Here is a 27,966-nt window from a genome sequence, read left to right on the forward strand (position 1 = left end):
AGAAAACCGGGGCTGGGAGCCATGCCCAGGCTCTGGTGGTATTTCTGGGGCCTCTGAGCCACTCTCTGTCCCAGGGACCGAGCTGCTAGTAAGACTGACTTCCTGATGTGCCTTCTGTAGGGAATGATGACTGGCTGGGCTGCTGGGGTCACCACATGAAGTCTCCTAGTTTCCGATCCATTCAGGAGCATCAGAAGGTAGGGGCCTTTTCTGAGCTGCTCTTCCCCTGGACTTGGGCAGAGGAAGGTTGGTAGTAGAAGTAGGGAAGAGAAGGATGACCATAGTGAAGTCAGGAGGGCTCAGGGTGGAGAAAGTATGGGAGGTGGGTGCTGTGTGAGCCCCCAGTGGATCATGCTCACCTAGTAGGTCAGCTACAGTGTCTTGGACAGATAAAGCATCTAAGACACTTTTTCCCTGGTGTATCTTGAGACGCAATGCCTGTTTTCAGTTTATCATGTTTTTCCTCTAACCACTGCACATTGCCTCTGTTCCTCCAAGCTGAATATGTGTAAAGAGGTCTCATTTGAAGTGAATAGTCCCTTTTCCCCAGGAAAGCCAGGTGCTTTTCTTTGTCCTAGAGGCATGGAAAAAGACTTAACAGGTTTTTCTTTACTTTTACGGTGAATGTTATGTCTGTCTTAGTTACTCTTTTACGTCATGAACTATTGACTCCTAAAGGGCACTACATTGTGTTGTGTTGTGTTTGTGTTTTAATCGTTTTTTGGTGGATGCTCAGCGCGGGATACTTAAGGACCTTTAGACAGTGACAGTCAGATGGAACAGGAGCTTAGAATGTTGGAATGGTGTAGTGAGTCTTGCTGTCTTCTCGTGGTCTCACATGGCCCTGTCTCTCCCTGCTCCCACCCTCTGTCCCCTCTGCAGCTAAACCACTTCCCAGGTTCATTCCAGATTGGGCGCAAGGACCGACTGTGGCGGAACCTGTCCCGCATGCAGAGCCGCTTTGGCAAGAAGGAGTTCAGTTTCTTCCCCCAGTCCTTCATCCTACCCCAGGACGCCAAGCTCCTGCGCAAAGCCTGGGAGAGCGGCAGCCGCCAGAAGTGGATTGTTAAACCAGTGAGTGGTCCTGGCGGGCAGCAGGCAGGGCCCGAGAGTGGGAGTGCCAGAGTATTGGGCCAGGTAGACAAATCCTCTCCTCTCCTCTCCACTCAACCTCTAGCCAGCGTCCGCTCGAGGCATCGGCATCCAGGTCATTCACAAGTGGAGTCAGCTCCCCAAGCGGAGGCCCCTTCTGGTACAGAGGTGAGCCTGTCTCCAGCTGTGACCCCGCTCCCTGCTTCCCACCTCTTCAGCCTCAGAGGGCCCCTTTTCACCACGTTCTTTTGTCCTTTGTCCTCCCAGCCAAAGACCTTCCTCAGCCCACTCTTTAAAGGTCTTTATCCTGGAAACCCAGAGAAGGCAATTGCACCCCACTCCAATACTCTTGCCTGGAAAATCCCATGGATGGAGGAGCCTGGTAGGCTGCAGTCCATGGGGTCTCGAAGAGTCGGACACGGCTGAGTGACTTCACTTTCACTTTTCACTTTCATGCACTGGAGAAGGAAATGGCAACCCACTCCAGTGTTCTTGCCTGGAGAATCCCAGGGACGGGGGAGCCTGGTGGGCTGCCGTCTATGGGGTCGTGCAGTCAGACACGACTGAAGTGACTTAGCAGCAGCAGCAGCAGCAGATACTGGGAACCATTAGCTGGCTTTTGCTGTGGCTCAGTTACCTGCCAAGCCCTGTCTCATCTCTCCTGTCCCTGAAGCTGGCCTTCTGTCTTGTCCCTGAAGCTGGCCTTTCTCTTTGTAGGTATCTCCACAAACCCTACCTCATCAGTGGCAGCAAGTTCGATCTGCGGATCTATGTTTACGTCACCTCCTACGATCCTCTACGGATTTACCTCTTTTCAGATGGACTCGTCCGCTTTGCCAGTTGCAAGTATGTGGTGGTGGTGGCGGCTCACCCTGACAGCCTTGGGGATTTGCTTTTCCTCCAGGGAGGGAAGCTGGAGAACACCAAAGAGGAAAATAACCTATGTTTTGGTAGTTTTTATTAGCAAAGGAGAAGGTGGAGTGCCTTTGGGAAAACCTTGTCTTCCTTTTCTTCCATGTGACAGCTTTACTTGTACATCAAACACTTCTGACACCACCTATAACCAGATGGTGGGTTTTTTTCTCCCCACACAAAGCATTTCTATACAACACCAACTGGCTCTCCTACAGTTGAACTCAATTCTGACATGTCTGTCTGGGGACATCATCAGATCCCATGGGTCAAGGGCTGAGTCTCACCAGGCTGCCCCTCCCTCCACCACCTGTGATGCCAGTCACGAGTGCAGGTGGCTCCCTGTGCGTCTCACCAGTGGGCTGTAATCAGAGGTTCCCATGAACCCCTCCTCGGGGCTGTGGGTATCAGTTTGGTTAATTTTCTAGAGCAGCTCACAGAACTTAAGAAAACACTGCTTATATTTATTGATTTATGAAAAATGGATGTGATAAAGGATACAGAACAGGGGGATGGAAGAGATGCACAGAGCAAGGCGTGTGAGGAGAGGCACCAAGCTTCCATGCCCTCTCTGGGCGGGCCGCTCTCCCAGCATCTCTACAGGTTCACCCACCTGGAAGCTCTCATATTTGCAGAATTTTTACAGAGGCTTCAGCACTTAGGCTTGATTGATCATTAGCTCCATTTTCAGCCCTCCTCCCTTTTTTAAGATAATGGGAGTTGGAGGGGGGGAGCTGAAAATTCCAAACATCTAATCATGTCTTGGCCTTTCCAGTGACTGGCTGTCATCCAGGAGCCATCAGGAGCTCACCCAGTGTCGCCTCGTTAGAACAAAAGATGCTCCTATTACCCAGGAAATTATAAGGGTTTCAGCAGCTCCGTGTCAGGAACTGGGGTCAAAACACCAAATCTGAGAACAAAGTTGCTCCTTATACTTGTACCACTTAGGAATCTACAAAGGTTTCAGGAGCTCTGTGTCCGGGAGTGGGGCAGGGTCCAATATATACATATCTATTATTATAAATCACAGTATTACATGCAGAATGGGAAATAAGGGGGTTCTCTACTTCACTAAACAGGGAGGGTCTGTCTACAGAACTGAGGTAGGATAAAATAGGAGATAAGTTTAGCTGTAGTGTTCTAGAAACCTTACCAGAAGATGTGCTTCTCAGACTCTTGCATCCGCAAAGATCTGTCCACTTACCTGCTCAGGATCTGGAGACATGTTTGGACCATTATCCATCTGCTGTATCACCATCTCCCCTCTGCCTTTCCTCTCACTTGCAGGTATTCCCCTTCCATGAAGAGCCTTGGCAACAAATTCATGCACCTGACCAACTACAGTGTCAATAAAAAGAATGCTGAGTACCAGGCCAATGAAGATGAAACAGCCTGCCAGGGCCACAAATGGTACCCAGACAGTGTCCCCATCAAGTGGAGGCCTGCAGGAATACAGGGTTCTAGGGTTTGAGGAGGTTTCAGGGGAGTGGTGAATGGGAGGAGTAATATAAGACCCAGAGATTATATCATATAGATACTTGGCAATTCAGAATTGGTCTCTTTGTATCCAAACTCCTCTCTGTCCTAATTCAAAACATCAAAAGAAGACATATGAAGAAGATACCTTTGGGCCTCTTACTCCTTTTTCTTCCTCTTCACTGATCATTCTTAGATTCTAACCCTAAATACTCCCTTCTTCTCCCCCACCTCACAGGGCACTGAAGGCTTTATGGAGCTACCTGAGCCAGAAGGGAGTCAACAGTGATGCCATCTGGGAGAAGATAAAGGATGTCGTTGTCAAAACCATCATCTCGTGAGTCACACTGCTACCCTGGGTGGGGCCTGCCACCAGATCCTCTTTTTCTCGTGGGCCTCCACACTGCTGTTCTCTAAACTCTAGCCCATGCTGTGTTTCCGTTTCTGAGATCAGGGTTTAGGAAGGAATAGAGAAGACTTAAATCCTGCTGTACTGAACTGCATCCCTAGAAGCTGGGTCCAGGTCACAGGCATCTCTAGAGTTGCTTTTCTTGGGTGGCTTCCTTTTTCCCATCTCTGAGCCACTCCATGGGCCTAGGCAGCTCTAGGCAGGGTCTTTGGGAGGAGCTGAACTGAATACTTTATCCTCCCTGGGACCAGGTCAGAACCCTATGTGACCAGCCTGCTGAAGATGTATGTGCGGCGGCCTTACAGCTGCCACGAGCTCTTTGGTTTCGATGTCATGCTGGATGAGAAACTCAAGCCCTGGGTTCTAGAAGTGAACATTTCCCCCAGGTAGGTGTTCTCAGGGTGCACAATAGGAGCCTTTCCCTGGCCTCCTGATCCTATTTCTGCTCCAGTCCTGCTGACTTTGGGAAGACCTTTCCTTCCTTAAATCCCTTCATAATTAGTTTACTGTTTACTGTTTGTTTGTTCTTGCCATCATCTCAAGGTTTTCTGATATTGGAGACAGGCTGTTAAAAGTTGCTCTTTTAAACTTGATACCTACTGCATGCTTTTCCTCTAGCAAAGCAAAGTCACAGGCAGGAACCACCCCGATCGAGGTTATTCACTACCTGTGGGGCAGGAAGAACCCCACGATGATCATGAATTTGGGTGTAAATGCGGCTGGTGTTGACTTGGACATGTCAGTTTTAGTGTCTGGAAACAGTTGGACTGGAAACAGTTTTAGTGTCTGCTTGTAGCACTCTTTGTATGCTTTCCCCAAAGCCTCCACTCCAACTCTCCGCTGGACATCAGCATCAAAGGCCAGATGATCCGTGACCTTCTGAACCTGGCAGGCTTTGTTCTGCCCAATGCAGATGATATCGCTTCCAGCTCCAGCAGCTCCAGCAGCTCCACCACCAGGTCAGCCCCCTTGCTTGTCTGACTCTGGGAAGGGATGGTATCTGGGTGTTCCTTCCTACTTGGTCTCCCTTGCTGCTCCATCTCCCACTGCAATATATCCACACACCACTGCCATGTCAGTGTTCCTAGAGGCATGTTTGGTTAATTGCTCCCCTGCCAAGGAATCCCTACAGGGCCTAGGAACCAGCTTTAAATTCCTCAAGCAGACAGTCAAGGCCCTAGCCGGTTTTTCCCAGGCACCCCATCCTTTACTCCTCTTCCCAGCTCATGTGCTCTGACAAACTGGATCACTCTTAGAACCTCAGGGTTGGAAGGATCCTTAAGGATTAGTTAGTCCGGTCTCCTCTCTGAATCGTGTGCTGCCTCTCATTGTTCCCCTATGGTATCCCTTCCTCTGCTCATGGGGTTCCTTCCTTCTGAAATTCCACTCAGCAAGACCTCCCTGTTTTGACCTCACCCATCCATCCAAGCCTAGCTGAAGGCAACCTCTTCATGAAACCTGCTCAATGTGTGGTCTCTCCTCCACACCTTCAAAGCGCTCAGAACCACACTTGAGGAAAGGGAGCTAATATTTAGTTGGTATGTCCTCTGTGTACAGAAAAGCCTAAAGTTCATCTCCAAAGTAGCCCATGAAGTTGGTATTAGTATCCTCAGTTTACAGATGAGGAAACTGAAAAATCACTGGGATTTAAGTGACCCATCCAAGGTCATTCATCTGCAGAGCTATAGAGCTGGGCTTCAAATCCTATGGGCTTCAAATCCTAATTTGTAGCAACAAGACTTGCTTTCCACATTGTACCTTATAGTTTTAGACTTGGCTCTGTGCTGTAGTTGTTACTTGATCCGTGCCATCCTGTGAGCTCCTTGGAGACCGTCTTTGTGTCTGTCAGTAGTAATTGTAGTAATGTGAAGTAAGGGGCAGGGCGTCAGGGAACCTGTCCAGGATCACACAGCCAGTAGGGCCAACCTGGGTATTTAGTAAGTGTTCACTCAGTTAAACTACACTGAAGTATACAGTGATTATTCCATGGTCTTTTTTTTTTTTTTTTCCATTTAAATACAACTTAAAGAGGATGCTTTGTACCCTTTTAGTTCTTTTGTGGTGCTGGATCTTTGACTCTCGGGCTATTTGAGTGTAGTGCATTGCAGTCTGATCTACTCCAGTAACAAACTTCTGTCCATCTTTCTTTGTTTTCTCCTGAGGGAGGGTGTCTTTCTGGGCTGAACCTTCTCTCTACATGTACTCAGGATGTGAAGCTGCTGACCTTACCCCTTGCCCCCTTCCCACCCCCTGTCTTAGCTTGCCCAGCTCACCCAGGGACAGATGTCGAGTGGCCCCAGAGTACTTCACTGCACAGAAGATGAAGAAAGCCTATTACCTGACCCAGAAAATTCCTGATCAGGTAGGAGACTGCCTTTACCCCAGTGCCAGCAGAAAGCTTCCCTGGTCAAACCTGTGGGGCCCCGAGGCAAACAACTCTTCATCCCTCTCAGGCAGGATTTCTTACATACCCACATGCAAGGATTTGCTGGCATGTATGTCACTAGAGAGGACTTCCCTGGTGGCTCAGATGGTAAAGCGTCTGCCTACAACGCAGGAGACCCGGGTTCGATCCTTAGGTCAGGAAGATCCCCTGGAGAAGGAAATGGCAATTAGAGGAGAGAGCTGATGGCCTTTAGTATGTGTTAAGCAACCACTGTTCTTAGCAAAATACTGTGCCAGTCCACTCTTCTTATAGACCTGTTGACACTATGGGTTTATTTCCCAGAGGGGCACTGAGCTCCTGCAAGGCTTAACTTTCTCAGCAGATAAGGGAGTCAGACAGAAGGATGGCAGACATAAGGCTGTGGCCACATCTGAGTTGCTGGATTCTGATCTTGACTTCATCAAACAAATCATTTAACATCTATGCCCCCTGGCTCTCCTCACCACTGCCAAGAATCTCTTCATCCTCTGAATAAGCTCAGTAGATTTGGGAATAGATGAGGTCCAAAGCTAGCCATCCCAGCCTGCCCTAGTGGTCTTTGGAAAGTCCTGGAGCCTTAGGACCCTGAAGCCATGCTTCCTACCCCCAGTGTCTTCATTCTCTGCCTCTGCCTTACATGCCTTGCCACCCTTTTTCCCCCCTGGTCTTCGGGCCGTAGGACTTCTACGCATCTGTGCTGGATGTCCTGACACCAGATGATGTTCGGGTTCTAGTTGAGATGGAGGATGAGTTTTCTCGCCGTGGTCAATTCGAACGCATTTTTCCATCTCGAATCTCTTCTCGCTATCTCCGCTTTTTTGAGCAGCCACGATATTTCAACATTCTCACCACCCAATGGGAACAGAAGTACCATGGCAACAAGCTCAAAGGTGATATGTCTTCCCTGTCCCCAGGAGGCCATGTTTAATGAGAGGTTAAATCCCAGTAGACCAAGAAACAGGCCTCCGTAGCAAGAAGAATAGGCCAGTTGATTCCACCACCTTCTTCTTTTTTTTTAAGATGACTCTTTTATTAATTAATTATTTTGGCTACACTGGGTCTTCACTGCTGTGGATGGAGTTTCTCTAGTTTTGCAACAAGCAGGCTCTAGGGCCTAGGCTCAGTAGTTGTGATGCATGGGCTTAGTTGTCTCACAGTATGTGGGATCTTCCCAAACTGGGGTTCAAACCTGTGCCCCTGCATCAACAGGCAGATTCTTAGTCACTGGACCACCAGGGAAGTCCGATTCGGATTCCATCCTCTTGAGTCCCACCCTTGTTAATCTCATCCTAGGAGTACATCTGCTTCGGAGTTGGTGCTACAAAGGGTTCCACACAGGAGCCATCTCTGATTCTGCTCCAGTGGTGAGTGATGCTGCCAGGATACAGGGGACGGCCCTGCCTCAGCCCCTCCCTCTCCCACCCTAACAGTTCAGCCTGGGTTGGGTGCGGGTCCAGACCCTCTCACTTCTTCCTAGGGTTCTGCAGGCCTCTGTGTCTCAGGACCCTTCCCTTTCAAGGGATACTTGCCTCTGGGATTCCCTGGATGCCTTTCTTTCAAGGATCAAAAGTGCTTTGTACCCTCACCTTCTTGTCTGGATCAGGAGGGGGCCAAGACTTACTCTCCCCAACATGGGCCCATTCCGGCAGGGTCACCCTTTAGTCACTCCAAGGTAGAGCTGGAAAAGAGGCCTAAGACCCAGACACTCTCCCCTGATCTTGACCTAGCCCTTTTGGCCTCATTGCTTCCTTTGCTTCCAGTGGACTCTCCCGGCCTCAGTTCTGACTGTCCCAAAGGCTGATGCGACACTCAGTGATTTCTCTAAGCCAGAGACTGTCAAGCTGAGGTGAGTGCTGCCTGGACAAGGGAAGGGTGTTGGGGGTGAATTCAGGGAGTTTCCTTCCTTCCTCTCTTGCCGTATTCTGATGAGATCAGTATTCTCCAGCTGGGGGTTGGTGGGACTATCAGAATACTCTGTCACAGCCTCCTCTTCCAGGCGGCTCTTGATATGCTCGGTAAAGCTGAGCTGGAGCACAGACTCATCCCCAGAAGCAGCCACTTTCAGCCATACTGCAATGAATACTGTGAATGCCTGCTCTAGACTCCAAAGGGAGCAGACTGTGGGTTAAAGTCTCAGTTACACAGAGTCTCAGCCATTTCTTTCCTCCTGTTCCCTTCAGAAAACATGGCTCCACTGAGCGAAATATACCACTGTCTGAAGATGGGACCATGCCCAAGCTGAAGAAGACCCAAGCTGGCCTTTCCTCTCCTCCCAGGAAACTCAGTTCCTCAGAGGACAGTGAGGACACCAGCAAAGAGCCCAGTCTCTCCACCCAGTTGTTACCTGTGATCAAGTTCTCTGGGCAGACTTCGAGACTCTCCGCTTCCACCAGCTCCCAGTCAGCTGGTGGCTCCCTCCTGGCTGCTGTGAGCCTGTGACAGGCCTCTCTCCACTTGCCTGCCCAGGCATACCAGCGTCAGCTACCTCACGGGAACCGGCCGGCCGGGCAGCCTGAGCCCCCACCCCCTCCACTCTGCCCCTCCTCAGAGTATTTTTTGAAGTGGTTGAATTGTAGAGATGGGTATTCGGCGGGCTGAAGGGGTGGTTGGGAGGGGGAGAAGGTGAGACAGGTTCACTGGCTGGCACCTCATATCTCAGCAGAGAAGCTAATGATGGCTACTCAGCCTTATAAAGCAGGGTTTGGTTTCTACCTTCAGAGAGCCACGTGTGGTTTGTTTTGGTGCAGTGGTGTTGAGTTATAACTCAAGAGGAGAAAGCATATTGAACATATTTGGGCCTGAAGTCCCTTGCTCTCTATATAATTGAAGAGATTGCTCTGAGGGTCCTTATTTCCTCAGGTCTCACCCTCTCCCCTTCCCAACCCCCATCCTGAGGAGTCACTTTCAGAAACCTCCAGGCTTCCTCAGTACTTGGGCAAACAGAGACCATGACATGCAGAATCAGTTTCCTGTCGTCCTTGTCTTAAGGACATCACCACCTCCAGACTGTTTTTCCTTTCATGTACCCACCCATCCAGTAGCCCTTGGTCTTCCTGCTCTGACCTCACATCACTACTTGTTCAGCCTTCTAGACTTCCCTCTCACGGATGTTACCTCTTCAGCTCTTAGCTTTCTGTGAGGTGAGAGCTTCTGTGAACTTTGTGAATTTCTCATGGCTGCAGTAAAGGAGCCCAGATAATCCTAAGAGAAGGGTGGAGGAGCTGATGTTCCCCCTTCACTCTCTCTGGTGATCGGGGTCTGGCTCACAGGTCTCTGGGGCATGCAGACTCTGGTGGCCTGGCGGGCAGGTTTCAGAAACAGCCAACATTGTAGCATGAGCTACCAGTCAGGGCTCCTGGCTAAACTCTTACACACTGAACTGGATCTACCTCCTGCCCCAAGACTCAGCCAGCAGTGAGTATTCAATAAATGTTGTTCGCGTGAACTAGAGATCTCACAGGATGTGAACACCTAAACCAGGTTTCCTCCTGCCTGGGCTGAAGTGCCACCCAGGGGGAAGCCAAGGTGGGAGAGTTTGGACCAGAAAGTTTGTTTTCACTTGAACTATGCGCCTCCTTGACTTGACACCTCCTGGTTGCCTCTCGGCCCCCTCCCCAGCCCTACAGTCCTTTCTTTCTTCAGTTTATTTTTCTCCCAGCAGGGCCCAACAAGAAGCCAATTGGTCCCTTGATTCTGACACCCAGGTTTTCCCTTTAGTGCATCAGGCAGGAAGCTCTGCTCACGGTCTGACCCCAGACCGTGAACAAGGCTTTCTCTGCCTTTGTTCTTGAGCTTTGGAAAGATAGCCTGCTCCATTCCCTGCTCTGGGAGTTCTGTGGTGAGTTGGAAGGGAACCCTGGAAAAAGCCCTGAGAGGCCTGACTGGGTTCAAGGCCATACCGCTGATATGTGAAGGCCATGTTGACAGCTGTGAAGAAAGCTGGATAGCGAAGTCCTGGGGCATCACTGCTTGATGGCAAGGACTTCAAAGTCAGGGCCACAGGAGAGGTGCTTGACAGTCCTGTTCATTCTCTTCTGATAGCCTGGAAGCCAGCTCCCTCTTGTCCTCTGTGGGTGCCATGTCCTAGTGCAGATGTCAAAACAAACCTTGTGACGAGGACAGGAAGCAGCCTTCCTATGAGACCAGCCACCCACTTAAGCTGTTTAGCTGTGGCTGGTCTTCTGGTGCAAGGGCTTAGGTGCGGAGGCCTGACTGAGCTGTGCTACTCCCTGGAAACCAACTTCAATACCATGCCTCCGAGAATCCCCAGAGAGCACAACTACCTCCGTTCCCATAACTGGAGAAGGGACCGGCCTTGCAGTATGATGAGAGGCAAGGGAGTAAGTGGTGGGGAAATAAAAGGAGTGGTGGGCATAGACTGTTTTCAGTAGTTTAAAGGGCTTCCCTGGTGGCTCACACAGTAAAGAATCCACCTGCAATGTGGGAGACCTGGGTTTGATCCCTGGGTTGGGAAGATCCCCTGGAGGAAGGCATGGCAACCCACTCCAGTATTCTTGCCTAGAGAATCCCCATGGACAGAGGAGCCTGGTGGGCTACAGTCCATGGGATTGCAAGGAATTGGACATGACTGAGCACCTAAGCACAGCAATAGTTTAAAACATGTTTGTACTTTTTAAAGTTTTCATCACCTTTGAGTGTCTGATAGATGTGAGTGTGTTGCTGGATGGGAGAAAGGAATGAGGTTTATGTATCATACTTCCCTTTCAGCCTTGAGAGAAAATGATCTTGCTTATTAACCATTCAGCATACATACTTAGCAGTGCATACCCACAGTATAAGGTATTTGGCTAAACAAGCAATTAGGGGGAAGTAATGAGATTTGGGGGAAAGTTTAAATTTGAGAATGTTGTTGTTCAGTCGCTTAGTCATGTTCCACTCTTTACAACCTCATGACTTAGAACACACTAGACTTCCCTGTCCTTCACTATCTCCCCAAGTTTGCTCAAACTCATGTCCACTGAATCAGTGATGGCATCCAACCATCTTGTCCTTTTTCACCCCCTTCTCTTGCCTCAATCTTTCCCAGCATCAGGGTCTTTTCCAAGGAGTCAATTCTTCACATCAGGTGGCCAAAGTATAGGAGCTTTAGCTTCAGCATCAGTTCTTCCAATGAATATTCAGGTTTGATTTCCTTTAGGACTGACTGCCTTGATCTCCTTGCTGTCCAAGGGACTCTCAAGAATCTTCTCCAGCACCACAGTTCAAAAGCATCAATTTTTTTGGCACTCAGCCTTCTTTATGGTCCAACTCGCACATCCATACATACTAGTATGTCCATCCATACTACTGGACAAACCATGGTTTTGACTGTATGAATCTTTGTCAGCAAAGTGATGTCTCTGCTGTCTAGGTCGGTCATAGCTTTTCTTCCAAGGAGCAAGTGTCTTTTAATTTCGTGGCTGCAGTCACCATCTGCAGTGATTTTGGAGCCCAAGAAAATAAAGTCTGTCACTGTTTCCATTGTTTCCCCATGTATTTGCCATGAATTGATGGGACCAGATCCCATGATCTTTGTTTTTTGAATGTTGAATGTCAGTTTTTTCCTAAATTGATAATGTACCTAGTCCTTGTTTGGAGAAAGGGGAGCAAGTGCCCTTGAGGCAAGAAATGCCATGTACCGGGTATTTCTGAAGCACTGGAGCAAGGATTTGAGGGCAGGGGCAGCAGCAAGGAGGGTGATCACTATTTGTTTACTTCCGATTTACTCAAGCTTGATCAGACACTAAGGAACTTAGAATGAATACTTAATAGAAAGGTGGCATGGGGCTAAGAAAAGAGCGTGGATCTTGGGAGTCTAACATCGGGTTCAAATCTCTGTTCCTCAGTGCAGCCTTGGGCATGTCATCTAGCTTTTTAAAGTTTTACAATAATACGAATTTAATACCTGCATTGCAAGGTTATGGAAATTATGGGTAGGGAAAGGCAGGCTAGAGATGTAAAACCCTTTCCATGGGGGAATGAAGGCACTCTAGAGACATTTTAGAAGTGAAGAGGCCGGGACAGGGTTTAGATACCTTATCACGCCTACTTCCACCCCGGTGCACAAAGAAACCCCATCACCGTTATTCATTCTACTATTTCACTCTTTGTTGGGGATTTATTTCTTTGGTTAAATATTTCACAGACAGAATGCAAATTAAAAGTATGTGAATTGGGCTTATTCAGTTCTATTCAGAGAGAAGCTTTGAAATAAAAAGGGAATGCAACCTAGATGTCCATTGGCAGACGAATAGATAAGAAAGCTGTGGTACATATACACAATGGAGTATTACTCAGCTATTAAAAAAATGGATTTGAATCAGTTCTAATGAGGTGGATGAAAGTGGAGCCTATTGTACAGGTGAAGTAAGTCAGAAAGAAAAACACCAATACAGTATATTAACACATAAATACGGAATTTAGAAATATGGTAACGATGACCCTATATGTGAATTAGCAAAAGAGACACAAATGTAAAGAACAGACTTTTGGACTCTGTGGGAGAAGGCAAGGGTGAGATGATTTGAGAGAATAGCATTGAAACATGTATATTACCATATTTGAACTAGATCACCAGTCCAGGTTCGATGCATGAGACAGGGCACTCAGGGCTACCCTGAGGGATGAAATGGGGAGGGATGTGGGAGGGGGGTTCAGGAAGGGGGACACACACACACCTACAGCTGATTTATGTCAATGTATGGCAAAAACCACTACAATATTGTAAAGTAATTAGCCTCCAATTAAATTAATTTTTTAAAAAAGTCTTTTTCCTCTCAAAAAAAAGGGGGGGTGGTACTGCAAGGGAGCAGCGGATGCCTAGAGGCTGGAGAAGGGAGGAGCAGGGCACAGAAAATAGAGACCTTGAACTGGAGTCAAAGAACATGCATCAACGCAACAGCTGTGCCAAGGGACGCTTGTGGTTATAGGTCCATTCTTGTGATTTCAGGCTATTTATTAATAGGTGAGGGTGATTGTGTCTCCTGTCACCCTCTTGAGAGGACACACCTGATTGTGCTCAGGGACCATCCAGTACCAAGCCAGTGAAGGAGGCTGATAATCCAGGCACAGCTGAATCAGTTACCCAAATAACATAGTCACTGAAGGCAGCTGGGGGACCTCCCCTCCTGGCTTCATCTGGGTTTGTCCTAAGGCTCAGCTCTGTTTACGGCTCAAATCCTCGACTGCTTTGGAACACTGATGGTTTTCAGAGGTGTGTAGTTGAGGGAGCTCCATTTCATGCCACTTGACATTCTAATCCAGCCTCTTGAACAACACTCGGCCTTTGATCCCCGTGTAGCAGTTTGCACCCTTGATAATGTCAGGCTCATTTGACTTAACTCTTCGTCAGCTTTGGAGTCTTGAGAACTGCGAGCAACCTTAGGTTGTCCTTGGCAGATTTCTCATAGGTGAAAGAATTCAAGAAGCATCAATAGCAGGGCGGGTGTTTTCTAAAGCTCATTTGTGCCTTAATTATAATGGACTGAGATGCATGAAATTCTGCAGACTGTCATGGGGGAAATCTAACACAATTTTGTAAAGATAATGATCTAAATTGTAACTAATATAGTGGGGAGACCAAAGCCTACCTCCATGGGTAGTTATGAGGGTTGGGAAGGGAGGGGGTATACATAAAGCACCTAGCAAAGTACCTGATACATATATAGTGCAGATTTAAAATCGATTCTAAACAAAAAAGCATTAACATTACCAAAGCCATTTTCATAGAGGAGCAGTAACTATGTAACAGCATGTTACTATTACAGTGGTTTTATGATACCAGTATAGTAGCATTTTGCGGTTATAAAACTGTGATAAACATGGAACAGCAAACAGGTGATTTAATCAAGATAATTTGTTTAGAAGGATTGAAGTCCTTCAGTTCAGTTCAGTTCAGTCTCTCAGTCGTGTCCAACTCTTTGCCACCCCATGAGTCGCAGCACGCCAGGCCTCCCTGTCCATCACCAACTCCCGGAGTTCACTCAGACTCATGTCCATCGAGTCAGGGATGCCATCCAGCCATCTCATCCTCTGTCGTCCCCTTCTCCTCCTGCCCCCAATCCCTCCCAGCATCAGAGTCTTTTCCAATGAGTCAACTCTTCGCATGAGGTGGCCAAAGTACTGGAGTTTCAGCTTTAGCATCATTCCTTCCAAAGAAATCCCAGGGCTGATCTCCTTCAGAATGGACTGGCTGAAGTCCTTAACATTAGTTAAGTCAGAGAAGTGCAATTAAACCTGTACTGATGCAGGCTGAGGAGCCAATAGGGAAAGCTACCACCTATGGGATTATGACTGCACCTGTAAATAAGAATTGCACCAAGGCAGAATCACAGGGCAGGCCTGGCTGAACTTCCCTTGGCCGGTCCCTCAGTCCCTGATGCAGGCAGGTGGCTAAGCTCTCCTCTCCCTTCCCTGTGAGGCCCACAACACACTCAGGACCATGGCCTGAGCCAAGAGCCTGTAGTTCAGAGAAAGGAGGTCTTCCTCCTCGCATGTCACTCAAGGCACATTCCTGGGGAACCTGGTGCTGAAACATATGTAGACAGCCTGCTTCTGGGTCAGGGTTTCTGTGTAGCCGAACAGCTCACTGTGATCTATTGAAAGTCAGCCCTCAACTTAAGGGTTTGGTGGGTGGCGGGGGGGGGGGGGCTGTTGGGGGTGGGGCATGGGGAGTCGTAAGAAAAAAAAAAACTACAAGGAGACACCACTTACACAAAACAGCTCAAATGAAAAAAGACTGAAAATACCAAGTGTCTGTGAACATGGAGCAGCTGAAACAGATACATTGTTGGTGGGGATGCAAAATGGTACATTGAAAAATAGCTCAGTAGGTTCTTACTAAGTGAAGCACACTCAACATATGACCCTGCAGGGCATATGTTCACAGATGTTTTATTCATAATAGCAAAACCTTGGACACAACCCAAATATCCAGCAACTAGTGAGTGAATAAATTGTGAATGTATGAACAAACTCAATATGACTTAGGTATAAAAAATGAATAAATCGACACATGTAACAACATGGATGAATCTCAAGATTATTATGGTGAGTGGAAGAAGCTGGAAACAAAAGACTACCTACTTTATGATTCCATTTATGTAACATTCTAGAAAAGGCTCACTCATGATAGCAAGCTTATGTGTGGTTGCCAAGGACTAGATGACAGAAGTGACTGTTGTTGGAAATAAAATTCTGTGCCTTGATTGTGATGCTGGTTTACAACTGTTATGTTTGTTGAAGTGCATCAACTTACAGACTTAAAATGGATGAATTATAAGTAAGTAAATCTGACTTTAAAAAGGCCAAGGAGATTCCATTGCATGATGCACATTCAAAATAGAAGCACAATGAGAGAACACTAAAAGAGTTAAAATTTAAAAGACAGCCAAGACCAACTGTTGGAGAAGGTGTAAAGCAATTGGGGCTTTCACATATGACTGGGTGCAGGTGCAATTGCTGTGAAAGCTGGAAGTTTCTTATAAGTTCATATACATCTCTACCTATGATATGACTTGGCAATTAACTACCTACCTACCTATGACTCAGCAATTCCACTCCTCGGTGTTCTCTCCCCACCTTAATCAAATCATATGTCCACCAAAAATGCTTACTGTGGCTTTTTAATAATAACAAAAATTTGAAAGCAATTCAAATGTCTCTCAGCAGGAGATTAGATAAACTGGTTTGGAGTACTGCTTAGCAATAAATCTCTGATTAATGCAACATGATTCTCAAAAACATCCTGGGTGAGAGAAGTCAGACACAAAAGAATACATACTGAATAATTCTATTTATATGGAGTTCAAGAGCAGAGGACACTAACCTATACGGATTAAAATCAGAACAATGGTTCCCTCTGGGAATTAACGGTATAGTAAGAAAAGGAGTACAAGGGAAATTTCTGGAGTGATGGCAGTGTCCTATTCTTGACTTAGATGTAGGTAATGCACTAGTTAAAACCCATCAGACAGTATAGTTACCTGTGCCTTAATTAAGATAGCAATTGTTTTAGAAATAAAAGTGAAATTAATGTAACATAAAATTAACTGTTTTAGAGTAAATGATTCAGTGGCGTTTAGTACATTCAAAATGCTGTGCAACCATGACGTTTACTTCAGAACATTTTCATCAACCTAAAAGGAAACCAAGGCTCTTGGACCCCTAACCCCTGCTTTCTGTTTTCTGTTTCTGTGGCTTTACTTATTGTGGATATTTCATATTAATATAGACAGAATCATACAATATGTGATCTTCTGCCGCTGACTTCTTTCACTTAGCATGTTTTCAAGGTTCCTCTACTTTGTAATGTCTGTCAGCATTTCACTCCTTTTTGCGACTGAATAATGTTACATCATATATATTTACTACCGTTTATCTGTTGATCTTGGAGAAGGCAATGGCAACCCACTCCAGTACTCTTGCCTGGAAAGTCCCATGGACGGGGGAGCCTGGTGGGCTGTAGTCTATGGAGTTGCTAAGAGTCGGACACGACTGAGCGACTTCACTTTTACTTTTCACTTTCATGCATTGGAGAAGGAAATGGCAACCCACTCCAATGTTCTTGCCTGGAGAATCTCAGGGATGGGGAAGCCTGGTAAATTGCCATCTATGGGGTCGCACAGAGTTGGACACGATTGAAGCGACTTAGCAGCAGCAGCAGCAGCATCTGTTGATCTACTGTTGAGTATTTCAGTTCAGTTCAGTTCAGTTCAGTCTCTCAGTCATGTCTGACTCTTTGCGACCCCATGAATCGCAGCACACCAGGCCTCCCTGTCCATCACCAACTCCTGGAGTTCACTCAGAATCAGGTCCATTGAGTCGGTGATGCCATCCAGCCATCTCATCCTCTGTCGTCCCCTTCTCCTCCTGCCCCCAATCCCTCCCAGCATCAGAGTCTTTTCCAATGAGTCAACTCTTCGCATGAGGTGGCCAAAGTACTGGAGTTTCAGCTTCAGCATCAGTCCTTCCAAAGAAATCCCAGGGCTGATCTCCTTCAGAACGGACTGGTTGGATCTCTTTGGAGCCATATTGTCGGGGTCCAGCCCCGGCTGATCCAGGGTATTCGAAGGGGAGACGGCTTCAGCGAGGATCAGGATACAATAGCTTCAATTAAACATTAATTAGAGATGTAAAGAGTAATAGAATGAGGATAGCTCAGTAGGAAAATTCAGTGGAGAAAAGAGGCTGAGTAGCTTGGTTTATGCGGGAGACCAATAAAACTTCAAGACAAGAAGCTTGCACCACTTACGTAGGCCGCAGGCGTCCTTCCGTTCTCCTGAAGGAGAGGAGACACTGAGGCCTCCCTGGTCGGATCTTAGAAGCCCAGGCATAATTAGTAAGCATGGTGGGTTCCGCGCTCCAGATGGAGACTCAGCCAGAGTGAGAGAGTGACATGGGGAGACCAATCTTTCGAAGAACTGATCCCAATTCTTTATTTTCCAGAGTCTGTTTTTATACACTGAGATGTTATACAAAAGTCACGTGGGGACAGCAGTCCTGACTTTTATTAAAGTCAGGTGCTTCACACAAATGTATACAGAGGTCTTAGGGGTGTTACATCATCTTCTGGCCAGGGGGGCCTGCTGACAATTTATGACCCTCTCCTTGTGACAGTGGTCAGTCAACCAGAACACTTTTTTTTCCAAGGGTGATTATTCTTAAAACAGACACCACCCAAATAAAATTACATTCCTATAGGGTGAGGGTGTAGTGGGTTTTAGTTAAGGAAAGAATACTTAGCCTAAGGTCTAATGTGATTTATATCAAAGGTTAATACTTATTTCTTCTATATATTCATTAATGTGTGTAAGGGCAGGGGATGTGGAGTCTTAGCAACAAACATTGGCTCAACAAATGAAAAACCCTTCACCAATACAATTTCTAATCAGCCCACTATACTTATACTAATGGTTTTCTAACTTTTCTAAGGAACCTGTTTTTAGAAGGTTTAAAGCATCTCGTGCCTCTCACGGTTGGGAGGCTGTGAGCAATTACATGTGGCCGGACAAGCCTGTCAGGCAGGCTAGAGAAACTTGAGAGGAGTTTGTAGGTTAAAACACTCTTGTCACGCCCAGGAGTTTTTATTAACTGGAGCTCTAGGTTAACTCCTTCTCCGAAAGAGGTGGTGGGGGACAGCCCCCTGTAAAGTCAGAGGTGTAGGTGGGAGCACAAAGTAGTAAAGCAGGCAGGCTCTGGTTATGGGGGTAGATGCTCGAGGATTTCCAGGGCGACTCCTGAGGCTCGATCCCACCTTTGCGTATGTTGAGCCTCCTTCCTCATGACCTTTGCTATGGGTGGAGTGCCTCACGCTGGCCCCCAACACCATATCTTTTTACTGTTGTGGATAGTGCTGTTGTGAACATGTGTCTGAGTATACGTTCATGTTATGTATATGTTCACGTTGTATGTATGTTCATGTTGTGTATATGTTCAGGTTGTGCATATGTTCTTGAGGACCTCTTTTCTGTTCTTTTGAATGTTCTATTAGTTTGCTAGGGTGCTGTAACAAAGCACCACAAGTTGGGTGACTTAGAATAATAGTGAAATAATAGTCATTTATTGTCTCACAGTTCCAGGGGCTAGAAACCCGAGCTCAAGGTGTCAGCAGGGTCTTTCTTCTGAGGGCTGTGAGGGAGGATGTGTCCTGGGCCTCCCTCCTAGTTTCTGGTGGCACGGTGGCAGTCTTTGGCATCCCTTGGCTTGTAGACACATCATGCCAATCTCTGCCCTCACATTCACATGGTGTCTTCCCTGTGTGCATATCTATCTCCAGATTTCCCCTTTTCATCAGGATACCAGTCATGTTGGAAGAGGGGCCCACCCTACTCCAGGATGGGCTTCCCAGGTGGCACTTGTGGTAAAGAACCTGCCTCCCAATGCAGGAGACATAAGAGACACAGATTCGATCCCTGGGTCGGGAAGATTCCCCTGGAGGAGGGCAAGGCAACCCACTCCAGTATTCTTGCCTGGAGAATCCTGTGGAGAGAGGAGCCTCCTGGAGGGCTACAGTCCATGGGGTTGCAAAGAGTCGGACATGACTGAAGTGACTTAGCATGCACGCACATTACTCCAGTATGACCTCATCTTAACTTGTTACATCCGCAATGACCCTGTTCCCTAATATGGTCACAGTGTGATCAGAACATCAGCACATGTATTTGGAGGCACACAATTCCCTTCATCACAAATGTATACATCAGAGTGGAGTTTTCCATGTCAGGTCAGCTGGAAACCAATCATGAGATCAGCAGATAAGGCTGTAGTAATGACATTATCAGTCTTAGTACACAGATCTCTGGAGTAATTTATGCTATACATGGTATATGTAGAATTTGCATTTCCATGATGCCTAACATGAGAGATTGTTTTTTTCCAAAGGTAGCTGCAACAATTTCAATACACGTGCAGATCTACAACTGAGCTTGCCACTCTTTCATTAGGAAATGGAGTCTAATATCCTCCCCCTTGAATTGGGGAGAACACCTGACTGCTTTGACTAAAGAGTGTAGCAGAAGTGACGCTGTGTCACCTTTGAAGCTGGGTCATAAAGTATCATGCAGCTTCTGCCTTTTTCTTTGGAGCATTCACGTTTGCAGCACTGAGCTGCCATGTAGTAAATCCTATACTCTGTGGCTGCCATGCTATGAGGAAGCCAAGCCACATGAAGGGGCCATGTGAGGACACATTTGGGACAGCAGTCCTTGCCTCTGAGTCATCAGTTGTTTCCAGATTCTTCCAACCCATGGTCTTTAAGTCTCCCTAGCTGAACTCTCAGACATTACGGAACAGAAACAAGTCATTCCCACTGTTGCCATTCTAAATTCCTTATCGTCAGCCTCTGTGCCTATAATAAAATGACTGTTGTTTTAGTTGCTAAGTACTTGCGCAGTTTGTTAGGCAGCAATAACAAAAGTTTAACATGAATTATTGGTTTTATTGCATAATGCTAGAATGTTCAGATCCTCTAGCTCCATTTACCCTTTCCTGCCTTTTACATTATTATCATGATTAATAAGAAATACGTATATTGTTTTTCAGATAACCAAAATATATTTCTCATATATACTTGGTCTTCATCCATGGTTCCTGGCTCATACATCCCAAGACTCTTGGAATGTACTAAGTGATAAGAGCAATGGGTGAATTTCTGTTATATTTGGTTTCTTGTTCACAGTTCCTGAAAATGTTTCGGAACTGGAAAAGTGAAATGGTTATCTTGTATAACGAGCCCCTTTGCTCCACAACTGTTTGTTAATGAGATGACTTTTGGAAAAGCCCTAAGGACAGGGACTGGTTGCCAGAGAAACCAACCTTGAGAGATGGAACTTTCAGTTCCACCCCCTGAATTTCAGGGAGAGGATGAGGCACTGAAGTTTAAATCAGGCACCAATGGCCAGTGATTTCCTTAACCATGCCTATGTAATAAAGCCTCCATAAAACCCAAAGAAAGGTTTTGGAGAGCTTCCAGTTAGGGAAACAATGCTTCCACATGCTACTGTGCCAGGTCCAAACTATATGGGGACAAAAGTTCCTTTGTTCCAGACCTTGTTCCAACTAGTCCTTTCATCTGTTGATTTGTATCCTTTCATATTTTTTGTAATAAACCAGTAATCTAAAGAGTAAATGGGTTTCCAGTGCTCTAGCAAATAAATAAAATCCAAGAAGGGAGTCGTGGGAACCTCTGATTTATAGCTAGTTGATCAGAAGTTGAAGGGCTTCCCTTGTGGCTCAGATGATAATGCGTCTGTCTACAATGCGGGAGACCCAGGTTTGATCTCTGGATCAGGAAGATACTCTGGAGAAGGAAATGGCAACCCACTCCAGTACTCTTGCCTGGAAAATCCCATGGACGGAGGAGCCCAGTTGGCTACAGTCCATGGGGTCACAAGAGTCAGACATGACTGAGCGACTTCCAGATACAGCCTTGACTTGTGACTGATGTCTGAAGAAAAGGAGAACTTCCAATCTGTAGCTGGTTAGTTAGAAGCACAGGTAACAATCTGGACTTGTGACTGGCATCTGAAGTGAGGTTTAGTCTTGTGGGACTGAGCCTCTAACTCATGGAATCTGATCCTCTCTCCAGAGTAGCTAGTGTCAGAATTGAGTAGTTATGGGACACCCAGCTGGTATGGGAGCATTGTTTGGTGGTGTGGAAACAACTTCTACTCCACTGGACTTGGGAACAGAACCTCTTAACTCCTGAAACATTGGTTGGCCAAGAAGTTCATTGGGGGTTTTCCACATGGAAAAACTCAAATAAACTTTTTGGCCAAGCCAGTACATTGTAATGCTACATATATCTCAAGATTGATGAAAGCAACATTCGGCTTTGTGGAGGGTTTTCTCCTTGGATTTCAATCTCCCATTCTGTACATCCCCAGAGTTTGGTAAAGGTCTTTAAGGGAAAAGTGGTTCAGTGCTTGAGGGTGCCTCTCCTTCTTAGTAAAACCTGAACTTCAACCTCCTGCCCGTTCCAGGAATTTACAAATGCTCCCAGTATGAAAACGTCAATAAGTAATCAGCTATAAGTTCATCCTCACTGGTGTCTTCATCCCTGTGGACCCTGCTACTTAGCACGTGGTTTTGGGCCAGATGTCTTGTCATTACCTGGGTGTGCTCAGTTGCTCAATTGTGTCCAACTCTTTGCAGCCTCATGGACTGTAGCTCTCCAGGCTCTTCTGCCCATGGACTTTCCCTGGCAAGAATACTGAAGTTGGGTGTCATTTCCTCCTCCAGGGATCTTCCTGACCCAGGGATCAAACCTCAGTCTTTTGCATCTCCTGCATTGGCAGGCGGATTCTTTACCACTAGCACCACCCAGAAAGTCCCATACATTATGATAATGACCATTTGTTAACTGATGGGCTATGCTGATATTATCTTTCATTCTCACAACAGCCATGTAAATTTGGTATGTATTATTCATTTTAATTTAATTGTTGGGAACTGAGGCTTGTTCAAAGGTTACGTAACTTGCCCCAAATCTTATAGCCAATAAGCAACAAGGCCAGGATCAGAACCTGTGTCTGTATGTTCATACAACTTATGTTCTTTATTTTCTTTGGTTCTTACCAGCTTTATTTATAATATCCCCAAACAAGAATCAACCCAAATGTACCACAGGAAAGTAGATAATCAGTTTTGATATTTCTTACAATGGAATATTACTCAGCAATAAAGAAGGTATGGATTACTGATATATACAACAACATGGATAAATCTCCAAAATATTATATTGTATAAAAGAAACCATACAGTCCATGATACCAAACCATGCTATCCAATTCCTTTTATACAGTTTTTTTAAAATAATTTTAAAATGTTATTTATGTATTTATTTTTGGCTGTGCTGGGTCTTCATTGCTGTGCTCAGGCTTCCTTTAGTTGTGGTGAGAGGGGGCTACTCTTCATTGCGGAGCACGGGCTTCAGTAGTTGCAGCACACGGGCTCAGTAGTTGTGGTGCACGCGCTTACTTGATCCACAGCATGTGGAGTCTTCCCAGACCAGGGACTGAACCCATGTCCCCTGCACTGGCAGGTGGGTTTCTATCCACTGTGCCACCAGGGAAGTCCTTATATTCGTTTTTTTAGTAATATAAATCGGAACAGTGATCACTTTGGCATAAGGAGATTGCTGGAAAAAGGAATAAAAGTGCTTTACGGGTGATAGAAACATTCATTGATTTTGATGGTTGATTACATGGGTGTATATATTTTTCAAAACTAGTCAATTGTACACTTGAGATCTGAGCATTTTACTGTACATAAACATACATCAAAAAAGTATTTTAAAAAGTAAAATAATAAAATATGTATTTGAACAAGCAAAGGATCAAGGAGAACACAAGGACTCTTAAAGCAGATGTCCACTGGCCACTGGGGATGACTGCTTTACAACCTATGTTCTTTGCTGTTATGAGCAAGTATTTTTCTAACTGTAAAGAAATTCATTTAAATAATTAAGAAAACGTACAGAAAAGTATAAAGAATAAAATAGAATTATCATATAATTTAAATTATAAAGTTGAATCATTATTATATTTGGTGTGTGTATTTCCAGTGAGGTGTGTGTGTGAGAGAGACAGAGAATCAACTGTTGAAAAGGTTTTGTAACTTGCTTTTGTTTCTTAATGAAACATTGTAAGCATTTTAATAAAACTCATGCTCTTTTCACTGAATCATGCTGTTTCTTTTTCAATAAATTCTTTTGTTTCAGGATAGGGAGCCCCATTCAAGTGTCCAAGTGCAGCACCACCTCCAGATGCCCCCATGTAGTCCAGGGGCCCTCCCACATTAAGGAAACAGTGGTTGGAGGGTTTCATCTCATTCCCTTTAGGGAAAGATTGACACAGGCAGAGAAAAAATAGTCAATTATTTGCTTTGCAAAAGTTGAAGTTCAGAAAAGTGTTGGAATATTTCAAACAAAATATTTGATTACTGGGGGCCAGGATTTTCTGCTCTGAGAGCAAAAGAGTTACCTTAGCTGGTAGAGAGAAGGCAGCGAGGCTGAGGGCTACTGGAAAAGAAGCCAGTACAGAGCATTCATCATCACTGGGACCCTGGTCTCTGAATTCTGGCTCTGACTTTACTAGCTGTATGACTTGAGAAAATTATTTTTAATCTCTGCCCCACTGTTTTGTGAAATATTAGGGTAGTAACATTATTAACTCTTAGAGTTGATGAGGGAATCAAATGAACTCGTATTAGAAATGGTCAAAACAGTGCCTGGCACATAACAAGTCCTCAAATGTTAAATCTTCTTCCTCCTCCCTTCCTCCCTCCTCCTCCTCTTCCTCCCCACCTCCTCCTCCTTCTCTCCTTCCTCTTCCTCCCCCACTCCTCCTCCTAGGCTGATGTGTGTCCCTGATATAGCAACCGTGTCCTGAACTTCCTCTGCCAATGACTAAGAACTTGAGAACAAAACACACCTGTACCTCCTTCCTGGAAGGGAAGTCCCAGAGATTCCCTCATGCCAAGGATGAGGACATCTTACCTCCATGTTTGGGCATATAGGTAGATAAGCCTGAGATTACCTCACAGTTTTTCAGAAAGAGTCAGATGCTCCCTGCTGCTGCTGCTGCTAAGTCACTTCAGTCGTGTCCAACTCTGTGCGATCACATAGATGGCAGCCCACCAGGCTCCACTGTCCCTGGGATTCTCCAGGCAAGAACACTGGAGTGTTACCATTTCCTTCTCCAATGCATGAAAGTGAAAAGTGAAAATGAAGTCACCGTCCCAGGAACCCATAAAAGATGTGGAAGTGGAAAAGAGGGAGAGAGAAAGTGAGAGAGGAGGGAGAGGAGAGAGAGAGATGGATGTGAGAGCTTTTGGGTCATGAATAGGGGTAGAAAGTGAAGCCAGGTAGAAATGAAGATGTTTCAGTTAATGGCAGCATAGGCCATAGTAGCTGAGGACAAGCTTGGGCACCTCACACATGATGGACACAACATAATCCCTCAAAATTAGAACCAACCACAAGGAAGGGAAAGGGCAGGTACAATACTGCAATTCTGACACTAACTATCTGGAGTCAGTACAGACTCTACAGGTCAAAGGCATCATCCCCAACTAGACTGCTCTCACTTCAGATGCCAGCCACAAGTTTGGGGCTTCCCTGGTGGTTCAGTGATAAATAATCTGCCTGCCAATGCAGGAGACACGGGTTCAACCCCTGGGTCAAGAAGATCCCTTGGAGAAGTAAATGGCAACCCACTCCAGTATTCTTGCCTGGAGAATCCAATGGACAGAAGAGCCTGACAGGCTATGGTTCATAGGGTTGCAAAGAGTCAGACACGACTTAGCAACTGAACAAGAAGGCTACCTGTAGTTTTCACCAACTGACTACAAATTCAGTTTCCCACAACCCCTCCAGGTTTGACAATTCACTAGAATGACTCATAGAACTTAAGAAAGCTCTATACTTACAGTTTTATTATAAACCATATGAATCAGGTCCAGCCAAAAGAAGAGACCTATAGGATTGGCTCTGTAAAGGTTTGGGGTTGCTTTTTTTTTTTTTTTGCCACACCACATAGCTTGTGGGATTTTAGTTCCCTGACTAGGGGTTGAACCCAGGTCCTCCAGCAGTGAGAGCACAGAGCCCTAACCACTGAACTGCCAAGGAATTCCCTAGGATGAACTCTAGAAGGGTCTCGAACATGGAACTTCCATGTCTTCTCCCATGGAATCAGGATGTGTCACCCTTCTAGCACCAACCAGGAGGCTCAACTGAGCTTTGGTGTCCAGAGTTTTTATTGGGATTTCATTACATAGGCAGAGGTCACTGGCCATGAACCCAGTCTCTAGCCTCCCTCCCCTTCCCAGAAGTTGACCTGGTATCCCCTGTCTTGAAGCTTCAACCATCTAATTATGTGACCAGTTTTTCCAGCATGGCCAATTTCCATCCTGAAACTATCTAGGGATCCACCATGAATAACAAAGACACTCCTATCACTGACAAAATTCCAACAATTAGAAGCTCTATCTCAGGAACCTGGGACAAAGACCCAAAAGATTGCTTATTATACAGTGGTTGCTGCTGCTGCTAAGTCGCTTAAGTCATGTCCGACTCTGTGCGACCCCATAGACAGCAGCCCACCAGGCTCCACTGTCCCTGGAATTCTCCAGGCAAGAACACTGGAGTGGGTTGCCATTTCCTTCTCCAATTCATGAAAGTGAAAAGTGAAAAGTGAAAGTGAAGTCGCTCAGTCGTGTCCAACTCTTCGTGATCCCATGGACTGCAGCCCATCAGGCTCCTCCGTCCATGGGACTTTCCAGGCAAGAGTACTGGAGTGGGTTGCCATTGCCTTCTCCTATACAGTGGCAGGTATTCCTAAATTTACTGAAGATAACTTTATGATACAAAATGGAATTTCAAATAAAAGTGTGCAGACTCAGAAGGCCAGCGCATACCCTTGATGTTTTTAGAGACTTCAGCATGGACGCCCTGGATGGGATAACAGTGAGCTACCCACCCCTGAAGTCACTAGGGCTGAGGAGTACTGTTTGCTTCAGAAATCTGTCATCACGCAGGACCAGGTAAGTGGTTCTACCTTCTTACTGACCATCACCCAGCCTCTGGTAACCAGGGTGATAGTAGGCTCCTCTTGACTTCCCATTTCTGCAGTAGAAATATTCATATTACCTAGTCCTTCCCCCTTCATTCAAATCTCATGGAAAGAGCATTAAACTTAGTACCCAAAGCCTTGGGTTTGATGTTTGCTCTGCCACTTATTATTCTTTTTTTTCCCCCCACATATGATAATATACATGTTTCAATGTCATTCTCCCAAATCATCCCACCCTCTCCCTCTCCCACAGAGTCCAAAAGACTGTTCTATATATCTGTGTCTCTTTTGCTGTCTCGCATACAGGGTTATCATTACCATCTTTCTAAATTCCATATATATGCGTTAGTATACTGTATTGGTGTTTTTCTTTCTGGCTTACTTCACTCTGTATAATAGGTTCCAGTTTCATCCACCTCATTAGAACTGATTCAAATATATTCTTTTTAATGGCTGAGTAATACTCCATTGTGTATATGTACCACAGCTTTCTTATCCATTCGTCTACTGATGGACATCTAGGTTGCTTCCATGTCCTGGCTATTGTAAACAGTGCTGCGATTAACACTGGGGTAGATGTGTCTCTTTCAATTCTAGTTTCCTCGGTGTGTTTGTCCAGAAGTGGGATTGCTGGGTCATATGGCAGTTCTATTTCCAGTTTTTTAAGGAATCTCCACACTGTTCTCCATAGTGGCTGTACTAGTTTGCATTCCCACCAACAGTGTAATAAGAGGGTTGCCTTTTCTCCACACCCTCTCCAGCATTTATTGCTTGTAGAATTTTGGATAGCAGCCATTCTGACTGGTGTGAAATAGTACCTCATTGTGGTTTGGATTTGCATTTCTCTGATAATGAGTGATGTTGAGCATCTTTTCATGTGTTTGTTAGCCATCTGTATGTCTTCTTTGGAGAAATGTCTGTTTAGTTCTTTGGCCCATTTTTTGATTGGGTCGTTTATTTTTATGGAATTGAGCTGCAGGAGTTGCTTGTATATTTTTGAGATTAATTCTTTGTCAGCTGCTTCATTTGCTCTTATTTTCTCCCAATCTGAAGGCTGTCTTTTCACCTTGCTTATAGTTTTCTTTGTTGTGCAGAGGCTTTTAATTTTAATTAGGTCCCATTTGTTTATTTTTGCTTTTATTTCCAATATTCTGGGAGGTGGATCATAGAGGATCCTGCTGTGATTTATGTCAAGAGAGTGTTTTGCCTATGTTCTCCTCTAGGAGTTTTATAGTTTCTGATCTTACGTTTAGATCTTTAATCCATTTTGAGTTTATTTTTGCGTATGGTGTTAGCAAGTGTTCTAGTTTCATTCTTTTACAAGTGGTTGACCAGTTTTCCCAGCACCACTTGTTAAAGAGATTGTCTTTTCTCCATTGTATATTCTTGCCTCCTTTGTCAAAGATAAGGTGTCCATAGGTGCATGGATTTATCTCTGGGCTTTCTATTTTGTTCCATTGATCTATATTTCTGTCTTTGTGCCAGTACCATACTGTCTTGATGACTGTGGCTTTGTAGTAGAGCCTGAAGTCAGGCAGGTTGATTCCTCCAGTTCCATTCTTCTTTCTCAAGGTTGCTTTGGC

The 27,966-nt window shown here is 45.6% G+C and overlaps 1 protein-coding gene across 1 annotated transcript in view; it reads left to right on the forward strand.

Annotated features, from left to right (window-relative positions):
* TTLL4 (tubulin tyrosine ligase like 4) overlaps window positions 1–11,793 on the forward strand; it is a 39,342-nt gene extending 27,549 nt beyond the window's left edge. Inside the window, exons 7-19 of the mRNA XM_061385121.1 lie at window positions 121–197; window positions 883–1,074; window positions 1,178–1,260; window positions 1,810–1,938; window positions 3,292–3,414; window positions 3,719–3,817; window positions 4,141–4,275; window positions 4,711–4,848; window positions 6,149–6,251; window positions 6,994–7,204; window positions 7,608–7,678; window positions 8,075–8,160; window positions 8,495–11,793. Coding sequence (XP_061241105.1) covers window positions 121–197; window positions 883–1,074; window positions 1,178–1,260; window positions 1,810–1,938; window positions 3,292–3,414; window positions 3,719–3,817; window positions 4,141–4,275; window positions 4,711–4,848; window positions 6,149–6,251; window positions 6,994–7,204; window positions 7,608–7,678; window positions 8,075–8,160; window positions 8,495–8,753 — 1,706 coding nt within the window. The 3' untranslated portion in view covers window positions 8,754–11,793. The remainder of the gene's footprint in view (window positions 1–120; window positions 198–882; window positions 1,075–1,177; window positions 1,261–1,809; window positions 1,939–3,291; window positions 3,415–3,718; window positions 3,818–4,140; window positions 4,276–4,710; window positions 4,849–6,148; window positions 6,252–6,993; window positions 7,205–7,607; window positions 7,679–8,074; window positions 8,161–8,494) is intronic.
* The last annotated feature ends 16,173 nt before the right edge of the window (window positions 11,794–27,966 follow it).

The sequence above is a fragment of the Bos javanicus genome, chromosome 2 (genome assembly GCF_032452875.1).
Source record: "Bos javanicus breed banteng chromosome 2, ARS-OSU_banteng_1.0, whole genome shotgun sequence".
Lineage (NCBI taxonomy): Eukaryota > Metazoa > Chordata > Mammalia > Artiodactyla > Bovidae > Bos > Bos javanicus.